We start from the raw sequence: 27,866 nt of genomic DNA, 5'->3' as shown, positions 1-27,866 counted from the left end.
CGGTAAGCCTTTCACGAACGGAGGAGAGTTTGTTAAGAATTGTATGAATGCTGTCGCGGAGGAGTTGTGTCCCGAGAAGAAAGATGCATATAATGCTGTAGGTCTGTCGACGAGTACAATCACCAGACGCGGTGAAGAAATCGGGATTAATGTATATGCCCAGCTGCAGCAGAAGACGAAATAATTCAACTTTTTTCATTAGCACTGGATGAGAGCACCGACGTGCAAGACACAGCGCAACTGCTCATTTTTATTCGTGGAGTTAGCGCAAACTTTGAGATATGCGAGGAGCTGGGAGCCCTCCAAAGTCTCAAAGGGACTACAACGGGAGAGGATATTTTTGACCAAGTGTAGCAATGATGAACATACATAGCTAAGCTCACTTTTCTGACTTGAATGAGTCATTCTGAGCATTAACAAATATAATCATAATAAAATCTACTGGGATAAAATCCATCTTTACAGCCATACTGGTAGTGAAATGTATTGTGCTGTGTAGGTGCTGTATCAGTTCACTTTCTCAACATGCTTGCTTTGTGTTTTTCACAGGGAAGTTGATGAGAGAGAGAGCTGCAAACAGCGGTGTCTACAAGCCTACTGGAACCTACAAAAGGATTATAAGGAAGGAACACAAGAACTTTAAGGTACTGCTCATATGTGTCAGAGAGATTCTGCTCTGACAACTGAGCTGAACATTTATCTGTTAAGATTATGCATGGCACAACAGAAAGTTAATGTTCCATAGCTTTTTTTTCTATGAACACAGAGTTCTTTAGTTATTATTTATTTCATAAATAGTGTTATTTATTTCCTGTTTTTCTATAAAGAACCGAGATAGTTATTTAGTTATTATTTATTTAATAAATAGTGTTATTATTTGTTTCTTGACTTTTTTCAGTAAATAACCTGGAAAGGGTTATTTGGTTATGTGTGGCTTTCTGGAAAACAATATTTTAAGGTCCCCTACGATCGTCACACTTTTTCTGTTACAAACTGACACCGACCCCCCATCACAGAAGGGCGATCACAGGAAAAAGTTTGGGGACCCCTGCTCTAAACATAAAAAAAGTGCATAGTGCATTTATATACTAGATCACAATTCGTATTGACAGAGTAAAAGTTACGTGGAGTTTAGAGATTCTCCTCGGGTGTCGCTCCTCTCCTCCGTCCTGAGCAAGCCTCGCGCTTCTTCTCCCCCAGCCCCCACCCCAGCGCAGCCAACCTCTCGAGGCGAGATTTAGGGAGGCCGGCTTCCAGTCCACGCCTGTGCGTAACGACACGGCCCGGCCGCACGTCGCCAAGGACAAAAAAAACTTGAGACACGTCGATCAATGTATAAGCGGATGTTGGAGGGACGATGTGAAGATTTGCAGTGAGTGGCGGCGGCGCTATTCCTGGAACTCTCGAACGCAAGCAAGCGGGGAAATATGGCGAGGAGGCGCATCCACACGATCCTCGCTTCGCTTCTGCTGGGACTTTTCCTCCTCCATGTGTCGGTGAAAGGAGTGCAACAACAGCAGGGGGAGGAGGAGGGGGAGGAGGAGGAAAGGTCTTGCCAGGGCGCCTTCGACCTCTATTTTGTCCTGGACAAGTGAGTGTCTCTCATTATTTACGGCTTTTGTTACTTTCTCATGGTTGCGCTTAGCCGCGCAACCGATACGTGGGATGGAAACGCGTGGCACCACGGCCTGATGCGTCGGCGTCCCGTTGGACTAATAAGACCCGGAATAGAGTCGAACCGAACTGGGAAATCCCCTCGTTAGAACGATGACAAAGATCCCAAACAATGATGCATTGGGCTGTGCGAGCGGTTAGGATTACTCGGGTCATTCATTCCAGTGCGCACACACTTTATGGGCTTTTTGTTTTGTTGGGCCGTGTTGTTCTTTTGGCCCGGTTCATAACACCGAAGCAAAGAGAGCAAGCAGAGCCACGGGATGTGGGTTGGGCCAGGCAGGATTGAGTTTCAGGCTGTTGACGCCTCCCTGCCCGGCCAGGCGAACACAGCTGCAACAGAGCCATGCAAGTTGTATGCCAAGTTCTGTTCTGTGCATGCCTCAAATCTATAACACATTAACTTCGCTATTGTTTGATATTGTGGCAGCTGCACAATCCAGTATAAAACAAATGGTCCCAACAAAGATGAATTTTGACTCAATAAATAGCACTCATGTCAAAATCAAGGCCCGGGGGCCAAAGCAAAAAAATGAGTTTCACACCCCTGCAATAAAATGATGCTGATTTTACCGCCCATCCATACATTCAGATGGAAGCTATCCAGGAGGACTTTTGAGAAAAGGTGGGGTACACTGCGGAACAGTTAACATTTTTAAATGAGCCTTCTACAATCGACCAAGTAACACATACAATTGCCATCACAGGTGAGCTATTTTTAGAACAGAACTGTACATAAGGCCCTTGAGGGCAACATAGTGCCCACCTGCACCATGTTGGGAACACCTGATTATAAAACGAGTTGAAAATCATCTAATCAATTCTGTGTTCTTCCATAACGGTTTGGTTCAGTGCCGCCACAAAAATGGACAAAATCCGACTTCAACGGACAGTTAGGAAGGCGGAAAAATCATTGCCACTGCCCTACCCATTCGAGGACTTTCACACTACAAGAATCTAGACAAGAGCGCGGAAACTCCAACTGGTACCACTTGCATTAAGGAATTAGATTAGATTAGCCTCTATTATTGTCCTCCATATTTAATTGCCATGTCTTTTTTATGATGATACAGGTGCAGAGTATTCTATCGGAGACAAATTCCTTGTGTGTTCTACATACTTGGCCAATAACGATGACTGTGATTCTGATATGAATATCATGCAAAACTAAGGGCCTTCTATTTGTGCAAAGCCGTGTCCTGGACAAAATAAATTCTATATTCCAATATTGCGGCCACCATATTGTTACGCGAATGACTGTCTTTGGGTCTGTTAAAACAATGCCAGTTTACTGTGCTTGTGTAATTTACTGTGTGCATCTTGAGACATGACCATTTATATTTTTATCATTTGTAGCCTCCAGTTGCAAAATGGTGCGGATGGCTGCAGAGCGATTAGACATGTCAAAACTTGCAACAAGTAGACCCGTGTACAGATAAGGCTGAAAAGTTGGTAAAATGTTGAGCTGTTATTTGTTCAGAGTACAGTGGAAATTTGTGATTTATTCAGCTTGTTGAAACATGTCCTTGGTTTCCCTTGTACTCACCATTGGAGCTGTGAAGTGAAGACTTTAAATGACATTTCACTCTTTGGGGTGTCCACGATAACATCTGTCAGCTGCTCTTCACTCTTTACCCTTTGCTGCAGAAAGTTTAAGAAGAGCCCAAGGAGCATGCGTCACGCATGGCCAGCTCTCCCAGTGCTTGGACCTCTGCATGTCTCCTCCACAGGCCTCCAGGAAGAAGCTGCTCTTCCTTTTTCCTTTTTTTCCAAAGCCAACTTATTGGCCTTTTTCCCTTTAATGCCACATGGTGACCTGTTCAACGGCACCTCGGTGGGAGAGGACTATGGCATTCAGCATGTGGAGAAAAATGGTCTAAAAGGACAGAATGAAAAAAAGGATCATCAGCTCCTTGCATTCCTCCACTCAATGTCTGACCAACACTAAATAGCAGACTCACTATTTCCTTTGTAAGCCACAAATAGAGAAATATGCGCTAGAGTTTGTGGTGGAATTGAATTCTGTGCTCCAGAATTAAGCGCATACAGACTGCTTTCTTTGCAAAAGTGTGTCAATGTGTATATACGAGTTAGAATTTGTGTCTGAAATGAAAATCGGATGGCATGGCAATCATGCAGAACTGAGGGCCTTGGAGTAATTAGAGCATGTAGAGGAAAAAATGGGATGAATGCCAGAAATTACTGTCCACACACAAATGTCGAACACAACCCAGCTCACCACATTGATCAACACGCTATTTGTTTTGATTTGTTACAAAAAGCCTCCCAGGGTTTGGCTTTACCCACAGGTGGTTCTACTCAAATTGAGATTGTTGTCTTGCCGATTGAGTAGAAGCATTTGTAGCTGAAACCAAACTGTGGGGACGTTATGAATTTGGAGAAGCCATTAGAAGGTTTCATCCACTCCTCATATTACATATAGAGCGCACAACAAATTGAAAAATTACTAGTTTTCAAATTTGAAGTAAAAAATAATGACTATTATTGTCGTTGACATGGGACAATTTTAAATTTTTGTTGTCACTTTAGTTAGCATAATGAAATTTCACAAGTTAGGTTTGGTTTCGCAGGCCGAACAAAATGGTGTGGTGGGCCGGATTTGGACCCCAAGTCTTGACTTTGACACCTGTGCCATAGACGATGGATATCCAAACACAAAGCTCGCCTAAACGGTGGCGTGATATCACAGCAGCATCTCAGAGTTGATTGTTTGGTTATGCTTTCAGAATGGTGGTTAAATTCTAAATTGTTCGTTCAACTTCAAGGTTTTCACTATATTTAAACACATTGACTTGCTGGTGAATTGGATTAGTCTTTATTAGTCTTGCAGTGGATACAGCAAAGTGATTAAAGGAAGAAGAAAGGAAAAAAAGAAGTAGAAAAATAAAATACAGGAGCTTTTGCAAAGGCAGCCACTCTCACAGCGGCATCTTGAAGTCAAAACAAAATAGAAACTAAATAACAAATAATGTGACACAACACAAAAGACACAGCTGTGGCGACCCCTGTAGGCAAAAGCCAAAAGGAAAAGAACACTAAAGACAGACAGTCATTCAATCTTAAGCACTATCTGCACCCTCTTTGTTGTATGAAGCAGTTCTAGATGAAAGAGGAAAGGATCAGTGTCTTTTTCACCAATGGATCAGGGACGTCATTTAGGTATGTGCACATCTGCGACAAGCTAAATGTTGAAAGCAAACACGGAGCTGTAGCATCCATTGACAAAGAGATTGTCTCACATCTCCTGTCCCACATAAATCCACTTCAATTCCAAGCCACGACATATGTGGAACTATGCATCAGCGCTCTGTGCTGACGCTGTTGTGTTCCAACGAAGCACACAAGTACATAGCTCTTTTTAGTTTACCTTAATAAAAATGGAACTGTATAGTGCCACTTAGCAGTTTTTTTTTTTGACGACGATACTAGTGCAGCGTGTTCTACCGGAAACAAATTCCTTGTGTGTTCTACATACTTGGCAATAAAGATGATTCTGATTCTGATCTGATTCTTATAAGGTACCAATTATCATCTTGCATTCAGCAAATAACCTGTGTGTGATTACGACTCTTCTTACTTCCACTCTTACTCTGTCTTCAATTATGCTCTTCATCACCACACCCCTCTCCAGAGTCCCTCGAAGAGTGGGACCAGGAAACTACACTTATTGGATAGCGGAGGACTGATATTTTGTCATTAGCATTTGTGTATTAAATGCATCAACCCTGGCTACTCTGAAGCTTAAAAAATGTGATGGTTAGCTTTTGTTTTACAATCAAAACAGCACTATCTTGTGTTTATATGAGGCCATCTAGAATTCTAAAATTGAAGTAGCACTTTGAAGTTCTTTTTGATAATGTTAGGACATTGTCCCGAGCAAACCCTTGATCATGTCCTCCTGTCTCGGAAAAGGACAAGTGGAGCAGGAAGTGCCTGGTTATAATGGTGGTACAAAAGACAAGCATCATGAATCCAAACAACTGAGACTTTCTTTCCTTTTACGAGTGTTACACTCTTCAGACCACCCCCCTGCTGTTTGATGTCATTGCAACCCCCCCCCCCCCCCCCCCCCCAACCCGAGTGCTACTTCTGTTGTTAACGTTGGCTTTTCTCCCGCCTCAACCTGTTGTTCAGCTGCCTGTACTCATCGCCATCTGTTCTCCCTCCCAACCTAGCAAACGGGCATACACACTCATGCAGATGGACACATGCGGGCCAGCTGTCCGCGACATGTTCACTGCTAAGGGCTGCTGCATCTGTCCCAATCAAACCTCACCCCTCTGGCTAAACAGCAATTAGCCCCCATTAGCAGCCCTCTGGGACTGGGCTTCATTACAGACAGTCATGTAAACTGTAGCGGCATGTAGGAGGCTAAGCAGAAAGCCCATCTATCAGTTTACAGTGCAAAAATATTTACTGTGACCAGGGAAATACACATATCATATCTCCGCTATTGCATTCTGCAAAATTAAAACATGCTAATGCTAACAATGGTTTAATGCTAATGAAGTTGCACATCTTTGTCTTGGTGAATTAATCTTATGAGTTAAGGTTTCATTGGAGGTGTTTCAAAATATGTTTCCCAAATAATAGAAAATAAATTGCAACAAACGAAATGCCTGCTAACAGTGGTTTTTCTTCTTTTACAGATCTGGAAGTGTGAAGCATCACTGGATCGAGATTTACTCCTTCGTGGAGCAGCTGGCAGAGAAATTTATCAGGTACAGTCAGGATTGGGTTATTTTTGTCACCATACTTTATTTTGTATTTGAATAAATTGGCAGAGAGAAAGTTTGGACATTTTTTGAAGATTTTTTTGGAGGGTGTGCGAAGTCATTATCTTTGTCTTTTGTTCTAATGTGTGGGAAAAGAATCAAAAATCCACCCATCTTCCAGTCACGGTGATGTCATAAATGTTACACGAATGGAAAATTATAACAGATCCATATCGTTACTGTCATTTATGAATGTCAAAAAAATGTGTGTTCATAGTCCCATGTTGAGAATGTCCTTCATCGTCTTCTCCACGCATGGCAAAATCATCATGAAGTTAACCGAGAACAGGTAAAGTAACAGTAAACATCTGTGTTATATGTTTAGCTCTGTCCCGGGAGGTTGTCTTTTCTTGTAGCATTTGTTTATGTGGAAAATGCATCACTGATTTTTCAAGATATAGTAGATTTAGCATGCAGCCCAAAAATACAGAGTCCATGCAGAGTTGGGTGCAGATTCAAATTATGGGGCTACTGTTTTAGTTACATATATTAACCCTTAGCCTTTAAGCTGATGGAATGCTCAGATGCTGGACAGTGCCACATCCCGTTTCAGTTCAAGTCATTTTCCTTTTAAACACAAGTTTCTGTCATAACATGGGCAAAGTTTTTTTAAGCGTAATAAAGGCAAAGCAAAAAGCCTCATGACAGTAGAAGTAACGATAACCGGTTGCTTCTCATGCTCCAATGTACTTTTTTTCTTTGCAGGAAATTGTAAGAACTATATCAAGTTCTTGAAATAAACTGAAAATAGTTTAAACTGAACAAATGCTGCATACTGCTTCATTTTGACTGTTCATGTTTTTTTTAAATTCTAATTGTAGGTGTTTATTTAAAATATTATTCCTTTTTATGTACCCCAAAATAAAACATTTAGGGCATCCTGCTCCTGGAATTTTTCTTCATCCTTTGAGGGTTACATTTGTCTATTGGAAATATTTCAGGGTTTTGTGTTTTAAGTTTTTCAAATTCAATTTGTGGTGATTGGTTTATTTTTCATGCTCCTTTTCTATCCTCCAGGGAGACCATCACTGGAGGGCTTAGAGCTCTAAAAAGTGTGATTGCGGGAGGAGACACATTTATGAACCTTGGCCTGGAAATGGTAGGGGCAAAACTTGAACATCAACATCTGTATTAGCACAGAATTAAACAGGTATTAAACAACCACTCATATATTTAGACTAAGTGATGTCTCTGTTTTGGTAGGCAAATACACAAATATATCAAGAGAATCAAGGTAAACTCCACCGCCGATGAACGTGACACATAATTTCGCAGGCGTTGAATTTTGCGTGGTTCACAGGGACAGCCAGTGTTATCATCGCGTTGACTGATGGGGAACTGAACGAGTGGCAGTTTGACACAGCTCAACGAGAGGTAAAAAATGGAATGAGGAGTTAATTTCATGCAAATATTTCAAGTCTCGTAACAGCAGTGGGTTACCTAAGGCCTGTGGGACATATAGTTATGCGGATTATCGCAATCTGTCAAAGGAATACTCAGTAGATGGTAAAAGCAGAAACTTTTGGCCCTCCGAGTTGTTAGAAGAGACACAGAAAAATATTTTTAGGTACAAGATCATCTTAGACTTGACCCAGGACCCAAATAGCAGCAATTTTTCAAAATTTCAAAATTTGAAGACATTCTTCGGTTTACAGTCCATTTAGAGTTTTGGGTATCAAAACATGTTTTTCAACATATTTATTAAAATATAGCCATTGTTAGAGGCCTTTACAAGTCAGAAAATGATGGAAAATAAGAGGTTATCATATTTAAAAGTTTCATGCTGTTATATGCTTAGTCAACACTTGTGACTCAATACACAATTGAAGCACATACAACCTGTGGTCAATCTGGTCAACAGACACAGCTTGTTAAACTCTCATCTTCATCTACGAGAGCTGGCCTTGGACAGAATTTCGGACTTGGGAAGCTCCTTATCACAGGAAGAGGTCATTAGCCAGTTCATGGAAAACACAATGCCCTATTGCTTACAGCTGTTGGTGCTCAGAACGTCCAGAGGCGTGGTATTATAATCAAGAAAACTATGTTTTACTAATGTTTCACTTTAATTTCCATATAGACTCAATGAATAGCTTGGCAGAGGGCCGGAGAGTTCAGACGTATGTCATGGAGGACTACGTTTCCTGCTGGCAGTAGGGACAATCTTTCTGGTTCCGAGTCTCTGTCCATAGTGCCTGACTGTCATATCTCTCACAGAAAACCACAGTCTGCTCAATGTTTGCTTGCATTATCACCAGGACTTGTTTATATTTGAATACCTGCTGGTCATGAACTCAATTGCTATTTTATTGGTCATGCTTGAAAAGAGATAATAGTATTTATTGTCTTTCATTCTTTTGGTGCCGATAGTCACCAGTCCTTTCTAGTTTCAGAGTTTAAGTGGCAGACTCATCATTGAACACAAAAAAATATAGAGCGTTCATGATCTAATGGCTTTTTCATGTGGAAAAGTCGCAGCAACACTGGTGGTGACACTTTTGGCTTGACTGCATGTTGTTGTTTTTTTTTAATTTTTGCATTCCATCTTCATAGGCTCAAAGGGCCAGGTCGATGGGAGCCATCGTTTACTGTGTAGGAGTCAAAGAGTTTAACCAAACCCAGGTTGGAAACACAGAAGCAAAGAGAATGTATATAAACACACAACAAAGAAAATGCAACATTCTCCGTGTTTATTTGCTTTTTCTAGCTTGCTACCATTGCAGATACTGTGGAACATGTTTTTCCTGTTTGGGGGGGCTTCCAAGCCCTCAGAGGAATCATTGACTCGGTAACACACACACACACACACATGTGTACACAAATATACAATGAAACGCACAATTGTTTCATATCATCAAATCGTCCTGTGATTTAGATCATCAAGAAGTCCTGCATCGAGATCCTCGCAGCTGAGCCATCCAGTGTGTGTGCAGGAGGTAAGGGGGTGTGCGGTGAGAAAGGTTTCTTCGTTAAGACACCGAAGCAGTTATGTGTGGGTGTGATTCTGTCAGATAACAGTCATCCAAAGCCTCTGGAGCAGACTATGAAGTTGAGTAATGGCACATAGGCTTATGGCCGTGCGGTGACACACAACGTATTGTCATTCGCGGCCGGGGGGAGATTAGCATAGTCACTTGGCCCCGGTATGTCGACTAAAAGGGGAGGAGGAGGAACAGGATTTGGTGGGAGAAATTACCCATGAATCTTTAAGCATGGCTTGCTCCCTGGCCTCGTTTGCCACATCATATAATGCTGAATAGCCACTCTGGCTCCTTCACCCTCTACTTTGGCCTTTCCTCCATCTTTGCATGGCCTTTGGATGCCACTTTGAAGAAGTAAAAGGGGGAGGTGAGGGGGGGCTCAGAATAAAATGGAGCATGAGCCTCTGTGTGTGTCGGCGGGATGGATGAGCTTTGACATGACCTTATTAGGAATGACTTGGAAATGTGCATTTGCAGCCTGGAAAAAATCTGTGAGTTTCTAAAAACTATCATGAAAAGAACTGAGTAGTATTAGATTTGTTGTTTTCGGAATCCTATTACAAGCACAATTTAGAGTCACTGTAATGCAAGATATTTACTGTTAGAATCAGAATCAGAAAGCCTTTAATAGTCCCACAATGTACAGCAGCAAAATTGAAATGAGTGGGGTGAAAAGATAAAAACAAAATAATAGAAATGTCAGAAGACTGAAATTTATAACTGTTCAAAAATGTTTCATAAAACCAACTGTACATAAAGCAAGTATAAAAATACAGTGTAAAAAGCATAAATGATATATGTAACTGCATTGACTGTTAAGAGAAAAGGAGAGGATGAAACGACCATGATACCAGTAAAAAGGGGCATAATCAGTGTTCTCGTGATATATTTTTTTTCTGGCTTCCTGCCAGCTTATCAACCGACAGGCTCCCAAATATTTTACAACAGCCTCATTTGTTATTCGATTGATGAGCAGTGTAATGGTCAGTGAACTAAGAAACTCACTTCAACCAAAACTTGACTCTGGCCTAATTAATGAAGGGCAGCCACTGTAATGCACTCAGCCTATTCCTCCAGTGTGCATCCTTTTGTTATAAAATGAAGCCGTGTAGAAATAATCATAGCATGTGTGCTTTACAACACATACGGTTACTGTAGCGCGACGCAAGATAATGTGATTGTCTAGGACCGCTCAGCATTTTATTTCTTTCATCTCGACATATTGCATCATGACTATTGTCTCTATCTAAGCGCGTCAGGCTTTTAACGTGTATACACACACACACACACACACACACACACACACACACACACACACACACACACACACACACACACACACACACACACACACACACACACACACACACACACACACACACACACACGCAGGTCCCTTACACTGATGTGAAGTGACCAGGCTGAGCTGCCTGCAAACAGGCCATCAGACTGGACAGTGAACATTGGTCCACACTATCAGACATGACGGCACTGACTCCACACACACACACACACACACACACACACACACACACACACACACACACACACATGCATAACATTGACCCTGAGATCTAACATGACAGCCAAGATTGCTGCTTTCATTAGCGCCTGACCCATTCCTCCCTGTCGTTCCTTCCTGCGTGGCCCCCGCCCTGCCCTTCGCTGTCCTCTTGCACTAACATGATTGAAGGGCGGCCGTTCGGACAAGCTTTAGCCCACTTTCTCTGTACACACGTGTCGCGGCATAACAACAGAAACATGTATCCTTCCTATAGATGGTCACATTCGGGCTCGTCAAGCATTCAGGTGAAGATGGACATGGACATGTGGTCAAAGTGTCGGGCAGCAACATATGCATGCTACAAGTCAGCAGGGCGCCACCAGTCCTGGCCCTCTATGATTATGACAGCATTAACCTTTTCGCCCGCTACTGTATGTGACAGCGAGTATGTGTGGAAACTAATATAATCTCCATGTGAACTTCCAGGAAATTAACCTAATATACTGTACCTTCCCCATTTTACAAATTCAAATGTAATGACCAAAAAAAGAATGGCTGTTCATTATAGTCAACAAAAGCCCCCAAACTCTGGAACTCTCTTCCTCCCAACATCCGTAATATTAATTCTCTTCACACCTTCAAATCCCATCTCAAAACACACCTATTTAAAATCTCATTCTCTGTGTAGTTTTATCTCTTGTTATTTTTATAATTTTACCTGTGATTTTATTTATGTCCTTGAGAGCTTTGAAAGGTGCTTACAAATCAAATGTTTCATTTTTCTTTGTGGTATCTTCAGAATGCATCTGGGCCGCGCCCTTGCGCCAGTTACACATTTTGACAGCCACTAGCACAACTTTGTAACTCCACTGCGCATGTCTATTACGATTAGCATATATTGCTACATGATCCGCACCACATATAATGTGATTCTGTTAAAATAGCTGAAGAAACAAAAGTAGTTTAACAGCAATTGAAAACTGTTCGTTTTCCATCAGAGGTTTTAACTTTTGTCGTCTGCCATCTTGCCTTACCGATATCAAGCCATAATCACCTTGCATTTGCTTCGGTGCGTTCCAAAGTCGTGGTCCGTCATCTGCCGAAAGAATTAATCGAATATTCATTTACCCATGGTGCATTGAAATATATACATCCAACATGAGAACAGGAGAAAAACTCTAAAAGACATTAAAAACAGGCATCATACAAACATATTCTTGATTTTTAAGGAACAATCAAATAAGTCTACGGAGGGTAGTGACAATTTGTTGCAGCAAACTGCTGTTAATGATTTGAATTTAGTGGATCATGGGAATGATTTCAGAGCTGTTGCTGCACATCGGAAATCTTCCAAGCAAAGACATTTGTTTAAAGTAGACACTAGTAAGAAATATTGTGCCAAGTCTGTTCTCTTTGTCTTTTCTGTAATACCGGACAATATCAAAATAGCACATGATTGATTGTGTAGTAACTAAAGAAAATTGAAAAAGTTTATTTTATGTCTGAATAAATTCCTTGACTTGAATTAAAATACTTGATATTAGAAAAAATGATTTTACTCAAATGATGTTTTTTCATTTGCAATTTAAAAATATCATTCTCCACTGAATATATTTTGGTTTATTTCAATCAGTTTAGGAAAATTTGGCCCCCTTTTTTAATTTCCCAGATGCATCCCTGTATCTTGTTTCACTCACAATATAGAATTCATTCCTACTTTATAATTTCTATTTGACAGTAAAATAAAACATGTATAGCAACACAATGCCAACATTTTAACATCAAAAGCATGTCTAGATTCGCAGCAGCGATTTGTGTCGTGGCTGCTGTGACCTTTTAAAAAAGTCATGTCACGTCTACCCCAACACACTACTGAGTTTTTAATGCAGTGATCTTCACGCTGGCATTTTTAAATGTTAAAGGTGTGACCGATGTTCATTTCTATTAGCCGGGAGCTTGCTAGTGGTCCACAGTCACAACGCAAACACACTACCTGCTTCCACTCAGCTCACAAAAAGGCGAAGAAACACTCTTTGTCCATACAAATACGTAGACGTCATGCGTTGTGCCATAGGTAAGGATCGACCCACTTTGACGGCACTGTGCTGTTGTCAAGCTTGCGGGCTTGTTTTTTAACCAAGTATTTTCTTCCCGCTTGCAAACATATGCTGAGAAGCAACCACATCGACACTGCGGCATATGCTGGCAAGACCCTGTCAGTGCACTTTAACAGCGCCTGAGGGAAAGTAAAGGTCAAAGACGCCACACATGCACATGCACACATACCTCGTGGCTACTGCACACACATACCAAGATATTTTGGAAGAGGAGTACTTTAAGCATGAGTACCATTGGAACATGTTTTGGACTTTCTGTATGTACACACATAGACTCATGGGTATAAATCAATCGTAATGAGGCATGCCTAGGCTTGAGTGCACCACAGAAAGGAAATACAGTACATCCCTCGTTTTTCACGGTTAATGGGGACCAGGACCACCTGCGATAGACAAAAATCTGCAAAGTAGGGATTGGCCAACCAACTCGCCCACGCGCGCACTCACACACACATGTACCTCGCTGTGTTTATGATTAAACAATTAACCCATTCACTGCCAGACGATGTGCAAAATTGCGTCCACTCCAGTGCCAGGGTTTTTGTCACTGTCACTCGAATTCCAGGACTACATAAACATTCAATGCAGTGTAAGAAATCTTTGATTCAATCATATGATTTAAGAATTAACTCTTTTTCTGATGAAAGAAGAGAATCTAAGATTTCTTACACTGCATTGAATGGAGTTATATGATCTTAAAATGAGGGCAGCTGTTCAAAATACAATGCAATACATAGATATTGGTTTATATCCCGCTTTAACAACAGCTGAAGCTAGAAGAAAGCGCTAATGTGGAAAAAAAGGGATAATGCTGCCCCCTTGCAGAAGGGAAAAACATTGCCAGAGGCAATGTCCAGCGCTTTATCGGAACCCAAACAAGAAAAAAAAACACGAACAAATTCGAGAATGGCGCTCTACGTCATATTTTCAATTCCCAAATAAATCTGTGAATGGCAGTGAATGAGTTAAAAATGAAATGAGGGCAATTTTTGTCTTTCAGAAAACTTTCAAGTGGTGGTGAGAGGAAATGGCTTTCTCCATGCCAGAAACATCGACCAGGTCCGCTGCAGCTTCAAATTAAATGACACACACACTGTGGGTAAGTTGTGCTGGTAGACTCCCGGTCAGGATAACCGCAATGCATTGGAGGAATGTGTTTGTGTGTGAGATGAGTGAAACAACAGAAGAGTGGGAAAATATATCATTGGAACTTTACATTTGATAATATGATTATTCATCATTTGCTTCTAAAACTACCAAAACAAACCAAAAATATCTCCCATCTAAACAAACCTGATTTAATTGCAGATGAGAGACCAGCCGGAATCGAGGATACATTCCTTCTCTGTCCTGCTCCTGTTGTCGAAGAGGCAGGGAGGTGAGTAGGATATCATTTGTCATTTTTACCCGCACACCTTTTTTTAGAGCGAGACCAAACTTATCTGTCCATATCTTATCCGATTGCGTGCGCGAGTCCGATTTCTCCTTGAAAACTTGGCCAAAGTCACCAAGCGTGGGTGTGATCAATCAAAGTTTGTCACAGCTAACGAAGGCCGACACCAATCACAGGAGGAGAGCCCAGGAACACGACTTAATGAGCGCCTCCTGGTTTAGACCTTCACAGCCCCCCCCCCATCCCCTCCTTTTTGTATGTGTGTAAATATGAACGTGCGTGCCTATCTGTGTGGTATCATCCCAATCCGCGGCTGACACTTTAACAAGAGAGAAAGAGTGCGAGGGGAAGCGGCCATGAGTGTAAAGTTTCCTCCGAGCGTTTGCAGCCCTGCCCTTGGTAATTGCAAGTGGAAGTTTTCGAGTGGGGCAGACAGAACGCGGCTCTGGGCTGAGCTCCAAGTGGACCGAGGACCAGCAGCAGTCCCGGCCGGCCCCGCTGTCCCGCTGGCCTGTGCATAATTATCCACTGCCGCCCTGCGGCTTCAGACACCTCCTAGTCATCATCTGTCTTGGTGCTGTCACTCAGATTTCTTGTGAGATTTGAGCTCGTCCGCAAAGAAGTTGGTTTCCAGGGAACCGTTCCTGGCATCAATTAGGAAGAGGAATGAAGCTTTTGCACAAGATTCTTTGATTTGTTGTATTTTCCATCATGAGTCTCAATACATAGAGTAACAGTGACAGATGGATTTTGAATATGAGTTAACTGGGCCCAATTTACTCAAGAAACGATGGTGCAGACAGTGGATTAGGAGAATGTGCATGTTACCTTCCATTTTTCAATTCAAACTAGGTAGCTAGCTAGATAACAATTTAGCTATATACTGTAGCTGTATAGATAACCCCCCCTTCCAAACTAAATAAAAATCAGCAGACCAATGGCTTGTATCTCAAACAAACCTGTAATAAGTCAAGGTATCAGTGTGTTAGAATGTGTTTAATTTCATACATAGACTATTTCTAATATAATTACCAGTATAGATTGGATTGGCTTAGCCTTGAAAGTAAGAGGAAAGGAAATGAAGAAGTAGAAAAAAATACAGGACCTGCAGTAAAGGCAGCCACTCTCGCGGCACCATCTTGAAGTCAAAACAAAACAACAACAAAAACTAAGTAACAATGTGACAACAACATAAAAGACACAGACAGTCATTCAACCGTAAACCCTTCTTGCAGCCTCTTTGTTGTATTTATTGTATGAAGCCGTTTTAGATGAAAGAGAGAGGATCAAAGTGTCCTTTTCACCAGTGGATCAGGGACATCATGGGGAAATGTGCACCTCTGCTACAAGCTAAATGTTAAAAAAAGCAAACCCGAAACTGTAGCTTCCGTTGACAAAAAGACTGTCTCACATCTCAGTTCGACATACAGTGTGAATAAAATAAAATTGTAGCATGGAAAGATGAAACAAAAAGCCCAAGATGCATTTTAAAAGGCTTTCAAATACGTTCAATAACATAAGACAGTCATGCAATAACAGTGCATTGAGGGTGAAGAGTCTTCTATTAATTCAATTTTTTTGGGGGGGGGGGGGGGGTGAGATCAATTAAGAATGTGGGTGCACCATCACCCCCCAGTGCCCAAAGGAGTCCGTTTTCCCATGTAGCTAAAGCCCATTAGTGCGCAGTCAGCACTCTTTGACACCCTTGCGTTCCACTAAAGTCAGTTGTGAATGGCCAAAGGCCCCAACGAGGAGACCAATCGACGCCTGATGGACTGTGGGAAAAAAAATGACCGAACGCCCACACAACATACACTTGGTGCAACCCCAGCCAGATGCATTGCATCAACAGGAAACGAACAATGGAGTTGGTCCCCACCTTTATCGCTATATGCACTTCCTGTCCTTCGGCCTGCCAAGCAGACCTTGAAGTCCCTCAATTCCCTCCTGCTCTATCCGAGCCTTGTCTCTTAGAATGAAGACATTGATGCTGGCTTCACATAAATCAGTGCTGACTGGAATCCTTCCGGATGCGACGACACAAACAGACACATAAACACGGGGCAAAGACACAGAGTGGGGGAGATGGTGATTAATAGAGATTGATAGCAGCATGTCCCCCGACCGTACGATAGCGGGGGGGGGGGGGGGGGGTATAAGAGCGGCACCTGCACTGCCGATTTCCTCCTCCCAAGTTGGTGACAGCACGAGTCAAGGCACTGTTGTGTTGAGGGTATGGAAGAGAGCAAGTGTAGCGTTGTTGGGTGACTTGTTCAACGGGCAGGGGGTGTCTCAGAAGGGAATGATAGTGCTGAAGGGATTTCAGACAGAAAAGGTCCCCTTCATCCCATCCCCCACACACTCTCCATACACACCCCACCTTGCAGTGACCTCCCCCCCTTCCCTCTGTCACCGCCCTCTCCTCAAATGTGGACCCAAAGCTCAATGCCCCCCTTGTTTATGTCCCCCCAAACCATAAGCGCAGCACAAGAAGCCTTTCTCCGCTCTTTTCCTTCACCCAAGAACGACAATCTGCAGCTGCCTCCTTTGCCACATCTCACTTTGGCTGCTAGCATCTTTTGTTTTGGTCACTGACAAACAAACATCCATTTAGCCATCAAGAAATGTTTTCACGCTCAATGGTGTATCTAGTTTTTTTTAATATGACAAAGTAGTTCCAAAGACTGGCCAAGAGAGTTTTATTTCAGTTGTTGGTTGTAGACTTTTTCCATCCATTCATCCATCCATTTTCTAATTCTCCTCACAAGACTCGCAGGCATGCTGGGGCCTATCCCAACTGTCTTTGGACAGTAGGCGGGGAGCACCCTGAACTGGTTTCCAGCCAAAACACACAGAGATGAAGGAACAATCTGCACTCACACATGGTGACAATCACGAGTGTTCAATTAACCTTCCGTGCATGTTTTTGGAATGCGGGACAAAACCCACGCACACCTGGGGAAAACATGCAAACTCCACACAGGAAGGCGAGAGCTGTAATCCAACTCTGAACATGCTAAACAGTGGACTACCAATTATTTTAACTCCTTCACTGTCATCCTCAAATGTATTTGGGAATTGAAAATATGATGTGGAGTTTTGTTCGGGTTTTGTTTTTTTTCTTGTGGGGGTGCTGATAAAGCGCTGATCAGACATCTGGCAATGTTTTTTCCCTTCCACGAGTGGGCAGGACTGCCTTTTTTCCCATGTTAGCGCTTTGTTACAGATTCAGCGCTATATAAACCAATATGTATGTATTGCATTGTATTGTATTTGGGACATTTGCTCTCATTTCAATCTCATATACTGGAACTCCAGACCTATATAATTTAGGAATTACCTCTTTTTCCTTATGAAAGAGAGTTTCGGTTTCTTACGCCACATTGAATGTTTATGTAGTCCTAAAACTCAATAATCTGTGGGTTCTGGAATTTTAGTGAAAATGACAAAAACCCTGGCACTGGAGTGGACACATTTTTACACATCTGGCAGTGAATGAGTTAATGACTATTTTTACCCCACTATCCATGCGTGAATCACCAACATTTCATAAAGCATCAATAATAATACTAATAATTCCTTTCGGAACTTTGCTGCTGTGAAATGTACATTTCTCCATTGCGAGACTAATAAAGGCAAATCCAATCCAAATCAAGTTAAATTAAAAAAACATTAATTCACCCACCATTAGTGACAAATGTATAAGACATCATTTAACTTGATGGAGAACTCCCTTGACCTTTTGGTAGATTGTGGGAAAGTTTCCATGTCGGCGTTTGAGAGAGGAATGCGCGGTCTGCTTCAGGCAAGCGTGTACAATAGCCAAAGTAGTCCAAACAAGCCCGCGACATTGAGGATATTGCATCGGTGTTTTGCAGGGTCATCTACCTGCAGGTGAGCATGAATGAGGGCATCTCCTACATCACCAGCTCGGTTCATATCACAACTACTGAATGCGTGAGTATATCATTGGCGTGTGTCTCGAGCCATATTGTATAATTTTCACTTTTCCTTTCAAAACATCCTCCAGTCTTCTTCCTCTCTTCTTTCTGACTTCTCCTCTGTTGCATGTGTCATCAGAGGAGGCTGTGAGTAGTATCGCACAGCGACACAACTTTTGATTCCGTTTGACCCTCTCACTTGGTCTAATGGCACCGCCGTCATTGTGCTTGCGTCGTTTGTGCAGTTTGACGGCACCATTGTGCTGATCTCACTGCTGGTGGTGTTCTTGCTGTTGGCCGTCCTGCTCATGTGGTGGTTTTGGCCTCTCTGCTGCACTGTGGTAAGTTGACGCCTCAGCTTCATTTGAAAATAATTCTTTCGAGACCTTTATGTTAAAAGGATTTTTATTACTTTAACCTTCAGGTCATCAAAGAACCTCCCCCGCCACCTCCCCCAGAACCTGTAAGTATACATAACATGCCAATTGTTATCTACTTCTGGCTATAGATAAAATGATTAGTTATGCATTTGATCATGATAAGTGTAAAAACAAGTCAACCACAGTAATATTAACTCATTCACTGACATTCCCGAATTTATTCGGGAATTGAAAAGTCTGACGTTGAGCACCATTCCCGGAATTGTTTTGGGTTTTTGTTTTTCTTGTGGGAATGCCGATAAAGCGCTGGTCAGACCTCTGTCATTTTTTTTTCCCTTGCACGATGGGGCAGCATTTGCCTTTTGTCCACGTTAGCGCTTTATTACAGCTTCAGCTGTTGTTAAAGCGCTAGATAAATCAATTGATATTTATGATATTGTATTTTGTACAGCCGCCCTCATTTCAAGCTCAGATACCTCCAGACCCATATAACTTAAGAATTAACTCTTTTTTTTTTCCGATGAAAGAAGAAGGTCTACGTTTTCTAACGTTGTATTGAATGTTGATGTAGTCCTAAGACTCAACATTCAGTGGGTCTTGCAATTTGAGTGAAAATGACAAAAACCCTGCCACTGGAGTGGATACATTTTTCACATCATCTGGCACTGAATGAGTTAAAAGACAATTTGAAAAATGAACAAGAATAGAAAGACATGATATCAATTGTTCCAGCACTGCACCTCATCCTGTAAGGGCAAATCCCCCATTAGCTAACCCATCTCAATGTTTCTCTTTAAATGGCAGCTTTTTTTTCTTTCCTAACTTAATTAACAGTCACCCATCATCGGTTGTGCTGCCTCAATTTATTACATGCAAAATATTACCGGTACTTTTTGCCCAACCTATTTGTATTTGGTCAACAGTAGTTCATCTAAAATGATTTGGCTTTGGAACTGGAAGAAAAACAAACACAAAAATCAGTTATCTATGTGATACGTCTGTGTAAGCTCTCAGTCGTACGGGAATGGTCCATCGATGAACAGGTTTCTTTGGCCGTCATCATATTAAAGAAGTACAGATGACGGCTGAAGAAACCCGTTCATCGATGTCTGTGTGATGCTAATCTATTGACCACCGTTAAGGTGCCCTTGAGCATGGAACTTTGCCCCCTTGCCCTTTTTATGCTCATTTTGCATGCCTGCATGTAGTTCTCTGTGTAGTACATCAGTCAAAGTTCAGTTTCCCTTTGAGGGGTTATACTGTAATTGCAGCAATAAATTTCAAACACATTTGCTAAATTAAAGACCTCGCAAAGGTGAATTTAGAGATGGGTTTTCCAATGATATGAGAAATGGTTGAAGTAAGTGGCTGAAAACGGGTCCAAACTAGATGAAATGCTTTCCTACTCAAGACGTTTACAGGTCATTCTCATTCCTCTGCCAAGTACAGTTTTCAAACATTTAATGGCCCTAACAAATTGATTGCTGTAAATCAGTCTTTCCTTTACAAAGGAATCGGATGATGAAGATGGGATGCCCAAGAAGAGATGGCCCACAGTGGACGCGTCTTACTATGGAGGACGAGGAGTGGGGGGCATTAAACGCATGGAGGTACACAACCGGATACCTTCGGTGCTTCTCGTGTGCAAAACATGCCGTTTAATACTAATATGTTTTTCTGTAGGTGCGCTGGGGTGAGAAGGGCTCCACAGAGGAGGGTGCCAAGCTGGACAAACCCAAAAATGCTGTCGTCAAGATGCCAGAGCAGGAATTCGAACCTTATGAACCCAGGCCACGCAAACCCAACCGCCGGCCCACCCAGCGAAGGAGATGGTACACGCCCATTCAGGTTTGTCTTCAAACTCTGCGAAAATTCCTTTTTAACTCATTCACTGCCATTCCCGAATGTATTCGCGAATTGAAAAGCATGACGTGGAGCGCCATTCCCAAAATTTGTTTGAGTTTTTTTTTTTTTATTGCAGGGTTATACCGATCCAGCACTGGTCAGACCTCTGGCAATGTTGTTAGCGTCCACAAGGGGGCAGCATTTGGCTTTTTTGTACAGCCGCCCCCATTTCAAGCTCCAGACCCAATAATTTTTTTTTTTCTGACGCAAGAAGGGAGTCTAAAGTTTCTTACGCTGCATTGAATGTTTATGTAGTCCTAAAACTCAATATTATTTGGGTCCTACAATTAGAGTGAAAATAACAAAAAAACGGGCACATTTTTGCACATCATCTGGCAGTGAATGAGTTAATCATGTTTAGTATTTTTTTACAAATTAATCCGAGTGTGTCGTGTGTCCCTTGTGGTCCCTTCTCCCCCTCACCAGGGCAAGCTAGATGCTCTGTGGGCTCTCTTTAGAAGAGGTTACGATCAAGTCTCTTTGATGAGACCTCAGCCAGGAGACCAGGTAAGTGCTGGCTTAGCGTCCCTTCTTCATTTCGCATGCACCAAAATGTGTGCACCAGATATAGGCATTATGACTGGAATTATGGATCTTCTTGTGGGTGGGAAGCCACCACTGAAATCCTTTCTGGCAGTTGCAAAATGGCCGATTGATCCCGCTCATGTCATCAATGTCGCCATTGTTTTCCAAACCTTGACTTTTTATGCAACGTTTCTAAAGCTGTGCCATACTGTCAGTGACATCATTGTGTGTCACACAAAGGTGTAGCACAACCAGATAGAGCATAGCGACGCCTGTTTTCTAACCTTGGACCTTCATGCTTGCACCCTTATAACCCTGAGGACATGTTTTCATCATCACGCTGGTTGCCATGGCATGACATCTGCACTTCAATGGCGTCATTGTCGCTCGTCATTGGAAAATGTATCCATTTGTCCCATCTTCTTCGTATGTAACAGTATGCGTCTATAGTCTATCAAAGAAGTCACCGTCAATGGATTCATCACCACTTTTTTTTCCCCTTCTTCAGAGTAGCACAATTCATCTTTGTGAGGACAGACGTTTGCAGTGGTTTTCAAAATCACTTCACGCAGATGCCCTAACAATGAGCACAACGGCCTACATGCCCCATTAACTGAGAAAAATGAAACGAGTCTTCACGTATATACAAAAGAAAGAAGGAGAGGGGGGGCAAGTGAGAGCAGGATTCCGCTGAAAGGCATAGCGACCATTAAAGAAAGCAATGACGTCTCGTTGTAGGTCGAGAGTTTCAAAAGTGCCGGATATGGCGGGAAAAGAAATCAACGTATTCACGTCAATAAACGCATTGCCTGCAGTGCATGGTGCAAATTATCTTTACGTGATTAGGCACAATTAAGCCTCCGGAAATCGTGCAAAAACGATTAGTTTGTAAACCAAATAGTATCATAGTCGCAAGTATAAAGATTTTGTTACCAAAATAAGTGTATTATTTTAAAAAAACTATTTGAAGTTGAGTGAATAAGCATCCCTAACAGTGGTTCTGTTGGGTTGAATGGCCCCCTATGTGAGACTTTTTGTGCCCCTCCTTACAAACACACACACACGTTTAAAAAGGAACCTTATATGAGCTTAAAAGCAATAACATGACAAAAAATAGAACCATATTGCAATCATTTTACCGTATTTTCCGGTGTATAAGGCGCATTGCAGTATAAGACGCACCGCAAGGAATGGTGTATTTTCAAACTTTTTTTGCATATATAAGGCGCACCATACTATAAGGCGCACATTCAATGAATGAAAAAAGTTTTCCAAATATAATATATAAATATATAAAAGTTTCCAAATATAAGGTACACCACATTATAAGGCGTTACCGTAGAGGCTGGGGTTACGCACAGCTTCTTCTTCAGAGTGAAATGGAGTCGTGGCTGCTGACAGCAGTTGTGAGACCTGTTGTGGCTCAATATTACTTTACATATAAGGCACACTGGTGGAGAAGGCGCAAGGTCATCTTTGGAAGAAAATCAAGGCTTTTGAGTGCGCCTTATACACCGGAAAATATGGTACCTTTGTTTACCAAGGTTAGATTATTGAATTAGTATTTCAAAAAAGTTACCTTAGGTATAATAAAAAATTTAAAGTTATATGATAATGTATTTGCTCCCCGACCAACTATAGTACAGTAAAGTCTCGTTATATCGATATTCAAGGGAGTCCGAAAAAATATCGATATAACCGAGACTATCGATATATCCGACCCTGTTTGCATGTAATTTTCTCTGTGCGTGCATAGAAATAGTATCGATATAACCGGGACTATCGATATATCCGATATCGATATAACGAGACTTTACTGTATCTGGTTGATGCTTGTGATGTGAAGGCCAACTTTCCTGTGACACATTTACGACTCCACAAGGGGGTGCAAATTCCCATACTGCTATCATTTTACCTTCCATTTTTTTCCTATTGACTCAAGAAACCACCCACGGCCCCCAGCAATTACTGTATTAAACTGATGTAATCATTGCTTTTTTTCAACGCCGAACAACTAAAGAGGCAAAAGGCACAATAAAGATTATCAAGCAACTTATTCAGAGGAGCAAGGTCCCCTCCCGCTTTCTCCCCGCATTACTTTTACCTCACTGCATCTCCAAAAAGGCCATCAGCGTAATACCACTTTCTGCCACAGACTGTGTTTGCATTTTATTTCGCCGCTGCATGGGTGCGCGTATATGTGTGTGCGTGTGTGTGCACGTACTTGTCACACCAAGTTTTGCGTCAGCACCGCCGAGTGAGTGTCACACAAACAGATGGGCAGTTTAAAGGCCACGAGCCATATTGTGACACAAGAGATTCCCTTCTTTTGTCCCCGCAGCTGATGGCACGGATGCTCCGTCACACAGGACGGCAGAGACCAGAGGGTCCCCTGCTATCTTGCCTCACCCCCCCCCCCCCTTTCCGTCACCCAATCACTTTGCTTTAAAGCCTCGCTTCACCCTAATTTCATCCAACATATTTCATCACTCACCTCCTCTAGCGTTTAAGGCTCGACTTTTAATGTCTGCTGCGCGTCCAAAGCATCCATCCTTCCATCCGTCGCTCATCTCATTCAAGATAAAACTATCGTCATGCTCTTGACACTGAACAGAGACACAGGATGACTTGCCAGCTGAATCTCTTTTCCGCCTGTTTTATGTTTAAAAATGATTGAAAATGTTTACATCCTGGCTTTCTGCGATATATATCATGTATTGTTTGAGGCCAGTACGGTATAGGCGTCCTAGCTTATGTGGGTGTTTGTGTGTCATGTCAGGCTTGAGGGTCGAATGAGCATCTCCACACTTGCTTTCTTCTTTAGTGTATCGGCCACCGATGTGTAGGCGCAGCATATTGACTGGATCAATCATACTTGTGTGTGCACATGTGAAAGGCAACGTCTTGAGGCCTGGAAAGGGAGTGTGTGGCGTTGCTGGAAATTCTTCGTGTAAATTTTGCAGTGTGGCATTGAAAGTTACAATCCACAAAAATAAGATTACATGTGATTTACAGTATGCCACACTCATGCCACAATGCTATACCTAAACATACCCATTCTGATGCAACCCACCTATGATTTTTTAGGCTTTACGTGGCTGCCAATTGAACACATTCCATCTGCTCAATCGGCAGCGGCATCAACCACACTAAGTAAGATAACATTCGATGAATCATGAAAAAATATATACAGTATAATTAAAAATGAAATGATACGAATGACAAATAATACTAATAAGTAGTACAAAATGCCTTATTTTGGAATGAGTTAAAAATCATTTTAATTATTTGGATTATTTATTGACACTATTAGGAGTTGAAATGTCACAAATGCATGGATAGCCGTTTCAAAATATTACTTTTCATCTCTCTCTGCCGAACAAGTGTCATTTTTAGACAGCATACCTATCAAACTGTTTGATTTAGCTTAAATAATTGCAAGCTTTTCTTTTTTTCTCTCAAAACTAATTCTTTTGTCTTAGGACTCTTTTTACAGCATCTTCTCGAATCTTCCTGTCTTTATTCATGAGTCAGAGGGTTCATTCAAGCCATATGTTGTGGTAGCGGCATGCTCCCACATACACATCCACACACTCATATTCATGAGCTTGTGTTCTCATTGTGTCCATATGCTCTCGCTGGTGTTGTACTGCTGCTCCCAAACTGGCCAGTTCTCCACAGCCCGCTGACAAGACCCCGGCAGTCACCCCCCGACAGGCCTCCTCTCCCCGAGCGAGCTGACCCCAATCAATTACGCAGCTCCTCATATACATGCATTCGCACAATGGCACCCCTCAAGCCACAAAGCTACCGCTGCCCGGGGCATCTAAATGGCCCCTGTGTGACTTTAGGGCCTCTCTGTTTAATAAGGTGTTATAATCAGACCACCAAGGACACAGAGAGTCCCCTCTCCATGTCTCATAACAACACCGACTTTGCAACCAGCTATCAATGAGGACAATAAGAGAAGCGTCCCACTCTTTTCTGCCTTGTAAATCATGATTAGCAGTACCCTCTGTTAACTATTGTGGGCATATTTAGAGATGCCCCTTTATGTTGCAAACACACAAGACAAAGCACTTTCTGTTTGGTGTCACAACACAGGAGCAGGAAAGGGGAAGACCGCGCATGTGCGTGCGCTTAAATTTGCAAGCTATTGTGGCACAGGTGGGAAGGGAAGACAGGAGCGCCTCTGTTCGCCCTCTCGACACTCTCGCATCTGTCAGAGCAGGCGGAGACGCAATTAGTTTCTTAGATGTATATTTTCACTTCAAAACGGCAAACGCGAAAACCTTCAATATCAAACCATAAGTACATTGGGTTTGAATTGAGGCACATTTTTAACATTCTTCAGTCACACAAAAAAAAATGTGACGAGACGTGAGTTTCTTCTTGTTTACTTAAATACCAAAGATTCACTTCCGGGTTAAGTGAACTCTGGCGCGTCTGCCAGCCGATGTTCACCCGCAGAAAAACTTATCATGTGACTGAAAGTGTTCTTGAGAGTTTTGGAAAGCGCTTATAAATTAAATGTATTATTATTATTCGGGGTGTTATCTTAAGGGAAAAGCCGAAAGGAACAGAAGAAGATCTTAATGCTAGTGCTCATTAGCATTAGCTCCAATGGTATCTTAATGCTTGTGCTCATTATCTTTAGCTCAAACAGTATGTTGCAGTGATAAAACTAGACCGGGGTCACTGAACCATTTGAAAAAGAAATAGTATTTGCTGCAGATTAGTGCGACAGGTTACCAGTTTGATAAACACTTCTGAAACAACCACCAATTTGATTAACTCGTTCTAAGCAATGGAATGCAAATTGAATACAAACTACATAAATACATCAAGATAGACAACTTGACTGTACTTACATTATGCATGCCCATCTTCTGCCAAGACTGACGAGTAATAGTCCTATATTGACGATCTGAGAGGAGTTGAGATGTTGATTTAAGTATATTCGTCTGTCAGTCTACTGCTCCCAGGTGACTACGATCCTTTAATTGATGCAATGTGACTGCATTGCTAATTTACATTGAATTAGCAACATTGAAAGTTCTATCAACTATAACATCACAGCGCGCTATTATTTTAAATAACCCGTACCTGTCTTGTTCTTGACATATTTTGACATTTTATCAGCCTGTGGTGGCGTAGAATAGATTGGTGGATTGCAGATGGGCACAAGTCATACTATGTGATCCCTATTTGTCTGCATTACTAAGGAAGCAATACTTTTTCATTTTACAATAACAATATTTTCTAACTTTATGTGGTTTGGGACAATGTCCTGTTACTGTAACCGATTAAAAAAAACCTTAGGACTGATCTTTTTTTTTTCAGTGAGCAAACCAAACACATTCAGCAGGAAGTCAAATAATTATTGGCACTACTTGGGAAATTGACAGAAACAAACAAATGACACCAAAGTGTTGTTTTCTAACATTTCTGTCACATCTTTCCAGGGCCGCTGCATACGCTTCCATCGGGTCAAAGAAGGCGAGTCGGCCACCTACGCCCGCGCTGCCCCCTCTCCACCATCCTCACCCCTTCCCACCCTTTCCCTTCCTCCCGCGCCCGCCGAGCAGCGACCCCTGGTCTCCAACTCGGTCCCCCGCACAAAGCCCCCCTCCAGAGGGCCCCGCACAACGCCTCCGTCACGCACGCCACCTCCCGTGGCTCGGCCCCCACCCGGGCCCCCCCCATCCCGCACACCCCCGGGACCACCGCCTTCCAGACCTCCTCCCAGGCTGTGATGATGATGATGATACAAAGTGGTCCAACTTCTGCAAGCCTGTGGGCATTGTTGCTGGACAGCAAAAACACAAAATTTATCCTTGCGTGCGAATCAGCCAATCATTTTGTTACTTCAGTCCTCTCATGGGGATGAAGAGGAAGAAGATAGCATGTTTAAGTCTATGTTTGTTTCTAGATCAAGGGGTGAACCGAGGCAGTAAGACCTTTGCGCAGATACAAATTCTTCAGTTTTCTTTGAACCGAACATGCATGTTTGTATCATAGGAAAAAGGGTCCCCACCCTTTCTCTGGAATGAAGAGAGAGAACGTTATGTATGAGTAACTTTGCTTCAGTTTTGCTAGAGGAGATGTTTGGAAAAAGATGAGCGTTGTAACGAATAGTAAGTATAAAGATGTTTTAAATGTAGACTACCCCCAGCGTTGCTGCAGATTAGGCCAATAGTTTTTACGTTCCCCAACCAGCTCACATTCTTGTGGCAACTGCAGGGCAGTTTCGACAGATTTTATTTATTTTTATTTAGCCTTGGCTGAGTTCAACACCAGGGTCTCTCTTTTTTCAGATTATGTCAATTTGTGTGTGTGTGTGTGTGGTTTTTTTATGCTCGCCCTTTAGACTGACATCCATTTGTGGTCTTTTTACAACTTTAGTACCAAAAATTTCCTTGTGCTTGTCTCCATTTCATTAACTGACTGAAATGATCATTTGCATTATTTCTGTATTAATAACTTCAATAAACATTTTTATGAGTCTACTCTTTCATCTAAGGAATGATCCATTTTCTCAATATGCATATATTTTTGCAGAAATACGCTCACGGGGCGGTTTATGACATTATTTAGTGCTGCAGTGCTTTTCCTTGAATTAAACAAATTGACTTTTAACTGCTGTCAGG

General features: G+C 42.1%; 1 protein-coding gene across 1 annotated transcript; it reads left to right on the top strand.

Moving 5' to 3' along the window:
* The first annotated feature begins 1,209 nt into the window (after positions 1 to 1,209).
* Positions 1,210 to 27,738, top strand: antxr1d (ANTXR cell adhesion molecule 1d). The gene is made up of 18 exons (XM_089011806.1): positions 1,210 to 1,591; positions 6,345 to 6,416; positions 6,688 to 6,759; positions 7,488 to 7,569; positions 7,674 to 7,704; positions 7,771 to 7,844; positions 9,024 to 9,092; positions 9,178 to 9,258; positions 9,346 to 9,406; positions 14,073 to 14,171; positions 14,381 to 14,450; positions 18,344 to 18,422; positions 18,652 to 18,747; positions 18,831 to 18,869; positions 20,298 to 20,396; positions 20,470 to 20,634; positions 21,118 to 21,198; positions 26,682 to 27,738. Exons 1-18 carry the CDS (start codon positions 1,428 to 1,430, stop codon positions 26,970 to 26,972), a joined length of 1,725 nt encoding a protein of 574 aa, XP_088867932.1. The 5' UTR covers positions 1,210 to 1,427; the 3' UTR covers positions 26,973 to 27,738.
* Positions 27,739 to 27,866: the final 128 nt, after the last annotated feature.

The sequence above is a fragment of the Hippocampus bargibanti genome, linkage group LG13 (genome assembly GCF_051943395.1).
Source record: "Hippocampus bargibanti isolate YZ-2025 linkage group LG13, ASM5194339v1, whole genome shotgun sequence".
In the NCBI taxonomy this organism is placed as follows: domain Eukaryota; kingdom Metazoa; phylum Chordata; class Actinopteri; order Syngnathiformes; family Syngnathidae; genus Hippocampus; species Hippocampus bargibanti.
This window is presented reverse-complemented; position numbering and strand designations above follow the sequence as displayed.